This window comes from Mercenaria mercenaria, chromosome 11 (assembly GCF_021730395.1).
Source record: "Mercenaria mercenaria strain notata chromosome 11, MADL_Memer_1, whole genome shotgun sequence".
NCBI lineage: Eukaryota > Metazoa > Mollusca > Bivalvia > Venerida > Veneridae > Mercenaria > Mercenaria mercenaria.
Genome location: NC_069371.1, coordinates 73,360,010 through 73,370,206, shown reverse-complemented (window position 1 = coordinate 73,370,206; position 10,197 = coordinate 73,360,010). Strand labels below are relative to the sequence as shown.

Below are 10,197 nucleotides of genomic sequence, written 5' to 3'. Positions count from 1 at the left end.
ACCAAAAAGATACTGACAATGGCGAACAGTGCAGATCTTGATCAGACTGCACAGAAATGCAGGCTGATTGTGATCTGCACTGGTCGCAAAGACATAATCAGTCATGTCCAGCATGATAAGGATTAATAATTCTGCTTGTTTACACTGTAGATTTCACAGTTAAACTGGTGAATTGCAGGCTTGAAATAGGCAATTTAAAAGACTTAATTTTGATGTTGATTCACAAAAGACAAAAACACTATTTCGTCTTTTTTATTATTTCTTACCCCTAGAACAGAACAACAACAAAAACAATTCTTCTCAATTTGAGTTGTGTATATTATATAAACAAAACCAAAGGCATGTTTTATAAAAGCATTTGACAATATACTAACAAATAAATATAAGAACAATTAAATACAGCACTTACCTGACAACTGCAACACTCTTACATGCTACATACTTATAAGGATATAATGTCTATGATATATCATATAGATCTTCATGTGGAAAGTGAACAATACAAATTTAGTCTTGTTTACGATATATACATGTATTCGTTAAGTTCTATGACAATGGAATTGTGAGATCTTGAGTATTCAATTTCAGACATTGTACAATTAAATGTTACGTTATACAAATAAATGTATACAATTAAATGTTACGTTATACAGGTAAATGTTATAATTTATAATGCAGAACTGATTTTGCTGAAAAGGGCCTTGAGTCATTTTTCTAGACTCTTTGGCAAAGTAGTTAAGGTTGCTGACTTCAAATCATCTACCCCTAATCTCTGTAGGTTCAAGCCTGTGTGCCATTACTTGAGGACGTTGGGGACACGGGGAGGAGGTAGGAAGAATAGCTGGCTTACCCGCGGTTAATGGAGCTACTCTGGTGTTTGTCCATTGCTGCACAGTGACCGGTGGGGTTGCATATCGACTTGTTCAGTATGTTTTTCAAATTGGCACTTGTCAAAATATACTTCCTTATTGTTAAATAACCTCATAGTACATCAAACATCATTCTGTAAAATTCAGCACCTAAAGTATTAAATATAGATCTGTGAAAAAAAAACTTGTGTAACTGTATATTAAATTTTTTTTTCCAAAAGACAGCAAGCAGTGTCACAGGATGAAATCACAGATGAGCAGCTGAAATTCCAAACAGTTGTACCACACAATATAAGCTCACACAACCTTTCAAATAAGCTACACACTTAATAAAATTGATTTGTAGGCTTTACAATGACTAGCTAACTACTGATGGTCTCAAATGCTTTTCTAAACAATCATGCGCACAAACAAGTAAGGAATAGCTATTTGTAAATAAAATTTTGCCAGTACTTTTAACCCTTACCATGCTGAACATGATTGGTTTTGCCTTTGCGACCAGAGTAGATCATGATCAGCCTGCACATCCATGCAGTCTGATCATGATCTGCACTATTCGCTATTCAGACAGTATATTTAAGGTAAGCACCCCTTTTAACAGTTAATGGCACTGTCCAAATTGAAAGATGGTCAAGTTCATTATAGAAATTTAGCATGCTAAGGGTTAAAAGGGAAAACTTTAATTGACTAGTGGTAAACTACATGTACATGTACACTTTGTACATTTCAAGCAAAAAAAAATGTTGATTAATGCTTTTTATCTTCTTGCTTTATAAATGAACGTAGCTGTGCAAAAACCAACATAAGGACTTTGCTAGATCTGTGTTTGTTGCAAAGCCCACATGTTGAGTTTTGCATAACGGCACTCAAATATTTCTAGTGTTAATGAAATGAAGTTATGGTTCATAAATAACCTAGTTATCCTTTACATATTTTAAGCCCTGAGTATTAACAGCACTTCTAATTTCTTTCTAAATGTTTCCATCAAACATTCCATTTTTCTACATAGTTTTAAAAACATGGAATTCAATTTATAGAACCATTGGGAATAACAGAAGAGTGCCACTCTTCATTTAAATTAATAATGATCAGAAAGCATACTACACACATAGAGAGCTGAGCATGAAACTATTGTATTTGTGCATGAATAAAGAACAAGATACAATAGTTTCATGCTCAACCCGCAACTACTGTTGTGCAGTACAAGTGTGAAAAAGATAAGACAGTGTAAAATGTTCCACTGTACACCAAAGAGGCATAATTTTTATGAACTACAAATGAGGGCAAAACTGATTTATATTTCACTCAAATGCTTCATTAAACAAAAGAAACTTAATGAATACCTTTGTGTACTTACTGACAAGTGATTATAGGAAAACGTTTTTATATACAAAAACTTGACTATGTATAGAAAACATGTAAGTAATAACTATTCATTCTTGGTTACAAAGAACACAAAGAATGGACATGACAAAGTGATTCAAGTTTATCCTCTTAACAAGCCTGATGGGGTTACTGTAGTTAGGGTACTATGTACATAATGTAATTTTTTGTAGGTAAAAGGAGACCCTATGAAACAATATCATTTAGTGATATTTTAGACAAGCCTCTGCCAAAAAAACCATCATTTTATTTTATCATTAGAATTGCACAAAAATGCCACTAATAGGTATGTTATGAAGGAAAACCTGTAGTAGTTATTGATGTTGTTTCTAAAGATCATTGACAGCATAAAATGAGTGACGAAATCCTTTAATCATGCAGTATCATGCGAGGATATGTGACGTTAGAATACAGTGGAACTTCGTTTGCTCGAACTAGACAGGACGAACAATCCTTCAATCCCAAAGAGCAAAATAAACTTCCATGCATTTCATGTTCAAAATCCAGGAATTTACCCATGAAGTAGCGGTTTTTGCAAAAAAAACATATATTTACATGCTCAAAAATAAACAGATTTACAGTTTTTCTCACTTTGTTAGCAGGACCTATTATGATAAAAATTTAGACTTTCAGAATTATTAGAATGCAAAATGCTCCAGGTTTTGTTATTTTGATGACCAGTTAAAACCAGGTCTTATTCTGTCCCAGTTGATAAGATTGTACAATTGATATATCTGTAAATTTTATGTAGAAACATCAAATGAGCCGTGCCATGGGAAAACCAACATAGTGGGTGTGCTACCAGCATGGATCCAGACCAGTCTGGTCAGGATCCATGCTGTTCGCTAACAGTTTCTCCAATTCCAATAGGCTTTAAAAGCGAACAGCATGGAGCCTGACCAGACTGCGCAGATGCGCAGGCTGGTCTGGATCCATGCTGGTCGCACACCCACTATGTTGGTTTTCCCATGGCACGGCTCAAATTATTCAAAGAAAAATACAGCAAATGTTTTAATCATGTTTTTAGGGTTAAAACAACATGTGGTCCATGATAGCCCTAGGTTGTTCATCTAAGATTCACAGTTCAAACTGGTAAAATCTTCTTTTAAAGTTATCTAAGAAAAAGTTATTTATGCTTAATATCTTTGAAAGCTAACCTGCAGATCAGAGAAGATCTTCAAAGTTTCAATACACACATAAAGCGAAAACTAATGCTGAATTTAAAAAGAATTTGAATTGAATTTAAACAATCCAGTGCCGGTATTAATTTTAATTTCCCATTTAAGATTCCCCAGATATCAAGCAATTATGCATAAAATGTCTGCTGGAATGTAAACATAAAACCAACAGATACAGACATAAACATTTCACAGCAACCTACGAAAATTCACATAACTCAAAAAAGCCACTATTACAATCATACAAAAATATAAATAAATAATTATTTTTACACCCATCCATCTAAAAATCTATAAAAAACTGAACAAATTCAGACTTTAGAATGCACTGTATGCTCACAGGTGCATGGAGTTTCTGTTAGTAACACGGTCCATTAAAATTGTTACTGTTTTTTCTTAGAGCCAAGAATTTTGACAAAACCATTACATAACTATTAAACATTTCAACAAAAATACAAACAAACCTTCGGTACATGTTTATTCCCTTCCAGAATACAAGAGAAGAGTTTACAACCTAAGTTTCTCCATTAAGTGGCTTATTTTTACAGGCACAAGTTTTGGCTCATGATTGCCAAGAAACTGGTGTGAAATTAAATTAATCTTCTTTCATCAACAGATCATGTACAGAAACTTCAGGCACGTGTGACCTTCATGCACGTGTGAATATCACTTTCTGCTTATTCATTCTGACCTTTACCTAAGTTACACCTCGTCTATTGACCTTTTTGGTGATATTATTCTAAAGGCACTAACCTACAGATTTTGGCTAAAAATGATCCTTCTTTCAAATTAAAATGTGGTCATATTAAGAACATTAGAACATGAGTTTTTGTTGCTAAAGTATCTTAAAAATGTCAAATGAAGAAAAAAAACCATGCCAGAGTCGGGAATTGAACCCCGGGTGACTGCGACAATAAAATCTTTCCTGTGTTCTTGACCAATACACCATGGAAAAATATGGACTTGACAAATGTTAATTATAAAGCTTTAAAATTAAGGCATTTTACCTCCAGTACCTTGTTACAAACGCTTTTCAATTCTGAATGGGAAAAATTTGTAAAAACAAATAATTATTATGAGTTTCTATAACATATAATCTGTCAGTAGCTAAGTTTCAAAGCTTTCTTCAGCAATATAACAAAATTCTTCTGATATCAAAAATTTTCTTTTCTTTTTTTTTTTTGTTACACAAACTGGAGATCAGTGCCTTTAAATTATTCCTAGTATAAAAGTTGTATGAAGTGCTTTCTTTCTGACTTAACAATTTCCATATCAGACTGGTATAATACTATATATGCTCATGATTGTACAATGTAAGCCTAGTAAACTTGTACATAAAATACTATATTTTCTCAAATTTACACAATGTATACAGTCAAGTTTATTTCGAAAATTTAAAAATGCATAAATGCCTTTTTTTTGTTGACGGCCAAACTGCTGCTAAAAAGAACATTCTTACATGTAAAGCCCACAGCCTAAGCCTGGGCATCACATTTTATAGCTGTTTTCTCTACTCTATTATTTTGACATCCAACAAGTAAAACAAATCAAATTATACTACACATCAATAAAATAACACGTCTTCAAAGAAAAATTAAAAAAAAAAGTTTTTTAGACATGACTTACATTTGAATTTCTACTGGCTCTTCATTATACAAGCACATAAAAATATAATGTTATAAATCCAATTATCTTATACTGGCCTTGTTATTTGTCCGAGGGTGGTCGTACAGACCCAAGGCAGAATAGCAGAGGGCCATTACGACTGCATTGTTTGCAGACAAAATAATATGGCTGATATGAAAACACTTATATTACTAAACTCCATAATGGAACCCTCAGTTTAATAATCAAAGTGCTTGAACCCCCAACTGACCCTTTCATATTGGCCCAGCTGAGTCTGGAACTGGCTCAATCTGTTTCATTTGACATGCACAGTTTATCCAATATTGTGTCCAATATTACATATTTGAATAATAATATACTTGGCAACAAGTTCACATGTATTTATATCTACGTAGTAAACTAGCAATCATAATATGTTTTCTTCTAAAAATAATACATTTAAATTGCACTGTAAAATGGTTTAAACAAGAAAGTTCACACAGGACTATTTGCTGACTACCTAGATCCTTACAAGTTGCTGAAGTGTTAACGCTGAATGAAATAATTAAGTTCCCCCCACGACATTTCTTTGGATGTAATAATTAAATGGTAATACCAAATATCTTGAACATAAATTTGATGACAAGGAAATAATAAATTACAAAACTACATTTTTCATAACTTCATTGAAAAACTCCCCCATTTTAATGAAACTGGTCAAGTTTCATATAAGAAGCCACAGTTTTGTTAAATATAAAGTTCAAATATCTTCATTACAAAATACCTAAGATATCAAAATTATATAGAAGAAGTAAAGGAAAGTTTTGTTCAGAATATGATTCCCTCATTCTGTTATTCCTGTTAAACAATGTCAAAAAAGTCACTTTTAAATCCTGCTTATAGTAAAACTTATAAAAGTGATATGTGATTATTTTCAAGCTCTGAGGTAGGTCTCCCATAAAGGCCTTGGAAAGTTGTTTCTAAGGCTAATTTGACTAGATTCATAAATGTTGCCGTATTATCTATCATCAGGGTATGTACCTATTAACATTTTAGGTCTGAAATTTTGACCCGGACTTTAAAGGAACACTAAATGTTTGATTTGTAATAACATTGTTCAAGGAAGTTAGATATATAACTCTGAAATTTTACACAACTCTGTCGCTGCCCATTCAGCAATGATTCATCAAAATAATCACAATGTCTAGGAGGAAAAAGAAAAATTTAATATTTAAAGAAAAAGTCTAAGCCTTAATCTCAAGACTTAAAACTTTGAGGAATACGAGCTAAGGCCTATGTGAAACTGACATCCTATACCAATGCGAGTGATACAATGGTGGGAAAATTAACATACTAAACACATGACAAAAGAATGGGAAAATCTCAAGAACAATTGCAAAACCATAATATCTGTGGGGGTCAATTGTCTGTGGATGTCAAATGTCTGTCAAGCCATGAAATTCAATCCAACTAGAAAAACCAAATTCCTATTAGTTTTCTCTTCAAAACGTGAAGTCCCCATGAAACAGCTGTTTTTTGCCAAAACCACAAAATTTCATACCCTTGAAATTACATGATTTCACAGTTACTGTAAAAACACCTATCTAATAAACACAGAAATATTTCATCTTTACACATTATCATACTTTCTACCCACGAAATATGGACAATGTTGTAGAAAAGTGGAGTAAAAAGCTTTTCAGTAATGACATGAAACATCATACAAATATAAATCTACAAATAAAAAAAAGAAATATAAAGACATATATGTTAGCCATCATGATAAACAGGACAATCTGATCAAAATGTACAAATTTCATTTTTTGACAGAAGTTACATCTAATTTATTCTGTTTATGAGAATATATATCTTCATGTATATTTGGTATGTAAAGAAATTAGAAATGAGAAAGATAAGAAAATTTTTCCCTTTTATTTTAAGTCTTTTTTTTTACGAAAAATTTTACCGCAAGATGGCCCCTTTTTATCATGATGGAACACATATGACAACATCACAGACAAAATGATATACTGACTATCAATATTAAATGCCAGGATGGTAAGGAATCATCCAGACCCGACTCGCTCACCCAACAAGTATTAACAACAGAAAGACACATTGAGGAATTATCTCCCTTTTTCAGTCTGTTATTTAAAAGATATCTGCCGTTATACTGACAGCAGCCAGGGAAATGTATATTTCAAGCAGTCAGTGGCCAACTTGCATTCAGCTTGACATGCTAGACAGACTGTAAGTCGATCTTCAAATAAGTGAAAACATCATAATTGAGCCACACCATGAGAAAACCAACATAGTGCATTTGCGACCAGCATGGATCCGGACCAGCCTGTGCATCCGCGCAGATGCACAGGCTGGTCTGGATCCATGCTGGTCGCAAGCCCACTATGTTGGTTTTCTCATGGCACGGTTTAGTTCATACTGTTGTCTTCACCAGTATTTAGCCTATTGCTGATAAAAACTTGCATGGTTATGTGAAACAATAAAGCTCCATGTGTATAAATTACTGTAAAATCATTAAATTTCGTGGGCATGAAATTTCGTAGTTTTGGTCAAAACAGCAATTTCGTGGGGATATGAATTTGTGGATGTCAACTTTTGAACATAAAATGAATGGGAATTTTACTTGTTCGTTGGGATTAAATTTTGTGGATAAACTCAACCACCAAATCCACGAAAATTAGACCCCCACGTATATTAATGATTTCACAGTAATCTTCTTTTTACAGGAGAAAGATGCTGGATGCTGCTTTAAATGACTGGTTAACCTTTTCCTCCTAAGTTAACAAGAGCTGTCACATTAGACAACATGCTCTACTATTTTGATGCTGGATCATGAAATAGAGCATACCCAAGGAAGCAGGGGCTAGCAATCACTGGAGCGATCAATGATCCCAATTTAAAACTTTTAAATCTGAGTAAAATGCATGTAGTAATAAAGGAGTAGGATAGCTCTGAAAATATTCCAATAGACAAGCTAAAAATGCATTTACAGGAGACAGCGCAAGAAATAACACTAGACAGATATGTACGGACAGACAGACTGATCACAATGATACTCATATAAGCTCATGTAAGCTTTAGCCTTAGAAAAGCTATAAATGCACCATTTTAAAGTAATATCCCATAATGGCAGAAGAGTCTATTGATAACCAAACAATAAAATATTTTTAAGTATCATTTGAAACTAAAATCATGGCATAAAATTTCCAAGATTTTGAGCCTGATTCTCCTCCTTGTGTGTAGACTGTTTTCCTGGAATCTGGAAGCATCCAACAGGGAACGAACTGACTGTTCTGTTATATAACGTCAAGTCATACTCGATGCATCCAGATAGATGTATTTTATGAATATCACTTTCTACGTTAACTTTTGCTGTAACATTGGAAAATAGTGTACAAATCCCAGCTGCTTTAGATGAGGATTCTAGGCATATCTTGGGTGGAAATTCAGCTGAAATGTTCAATGTATATAAATTATCACATAACAAATCATGACATACTACAAAATATTACAAATATTAGCAGAGGGCCCTCCATTTTCCATCTTAGGTAGAGCACAAGAATTCCACAATGAATCACAGGCAAGGCATAATTATGTAGTATATGATACCTAGAGCATTACATCTGGAGTCACTTATCACACTTGTTGGATTCTTGTGGAGAAGCTGTCAGTTAATTGCCTAGAATAGGTAAATCATGGTAAAGGGCCTATTAGCCCTGACTGGATTAACTGACAGCCCTACATAACAGAAATACTGGTTAAAGAAACTTCTAACAAGAGATTAAACTAGATATAAACTATTTATACAAAAGTACAGACATTTTTTCCAATATTCTGAACAAAATATTTCTGGTATCATCATTGTATTACTTACAAAGTTCAAATAAATCAAGCCTGAGTGACTTGTCATATAATACTTATAGAAGTTCAAATAAAACAGGTTACTTCCTGGAGCCTTTTATACTGAAGGTCATTTTCAGCCAGAGATAAGAATTTCATTCACCGAATAAAAGCTATTAAAACTTCTTATATTTTGATACAATTTAACACTAACAAGACATTAATGGATTAATTAGTCCTTTTTAACCCTTATCATGCTGGACACGACTGATTCTGGCTTGCCACCAGCACAGGTCATGATCAGCCTGCACATCCATGCAGTCTGATCATGGCCTGCACTGTTCGCCATTCAGTCAGTATCTTTTTGGTATGCATCCCTTTCAACAGTTAATGGTACTGTCCAAAGTGAAAGATGGACAAGTTCATTATAGAACTTTAGCAGGGTAAGGGTTACATTAAGATGATCAACATACCATTTTACAACTAAACAAGAATAGGGAAAGTATTTGCTATTTAGAATAATCATTTCAGTTTCGCTACGACTAAACCTTTTTTAGATGTCAACTTCAAATTTATCCTAAGTACATTACCTACAGTATAAAATATTTGCTCCAGGTAGTCAGGGCGAATATGATTTAACAATTTTGAATACATTTTGCAAGAATGAAATAATTTCCATGTATCAACAGTCAGGGATGTAACTGTTTTGTTATGTAACCTATTTCAGTTACTTTTTCAAGCATTTTATAACCTGTATTAGTTATAAAATATAGTTAACTCAGGAAAGTTATTCAAAAAAAGTCTTTTTGCTGTTCTCACAAAGTGACCTTTAACCTGAAATTAGTAGCAAACTGTGGTTAATCCAATTCTCTTTTAGTCTGATCATGACCTGATAAGCATAATGGGATGAACATTAAGAGTTTTATAGCTTTAAACCTTTTGCGTAAACCTTTATCAGCCTTGCGTAAAATCGTTTACTGTATAGCTGGGAAGATAAGAGTTCAAGGATTCAGGAAGTAATTGAATTAGTCTCATTCATAATGAGGAATTGGCACAGGAGGTCTTTGTAATAATTTATGATAACTGAAACAAGTTATGAAAGTATAAGCAATAACTCAGGTGGGTTATAAACTGCTATAACTTGAAACAGTGATCAATGAGATGTTTCAAGGTCCCTAAGTGTACTATAAAACCTGGGCAGGGCTTTTCATTTGGAAATTTGGAAGAGGCCTTGGCCTTTCAAATTGGGAAATTTATGCGCAATAATTGTCCATTTTGGGAAAAATAATCAACCGGAAGTA

The 10,197-nt window shown here is 33.4% G+C and overlaps 1 protein-coding gene across 1 annotated transcript in view; it reads right to left on the bottom strand.

Moving 5' to 3' along the window:
- Positions 1–238: 238 nt before the first annotated feature.
- LOC123531391 (uncharacterized) overlaps positions 239–10,197 on the bottom strand; it is a 34,439-nt gene continuing 24,480 nt past the window's right edge. The window contains exon 5 of the mRNA XM_045312297.2: positions 239–8,506. Coding sequence (XP_045168232.2) covers positions 8,247–8,506 — 260 coding nt within the window. The 3' untranslated portion in view covers positions 239–8,246. The remainder of the gene's footprint in view (positions 8,507–10,197) is intronic.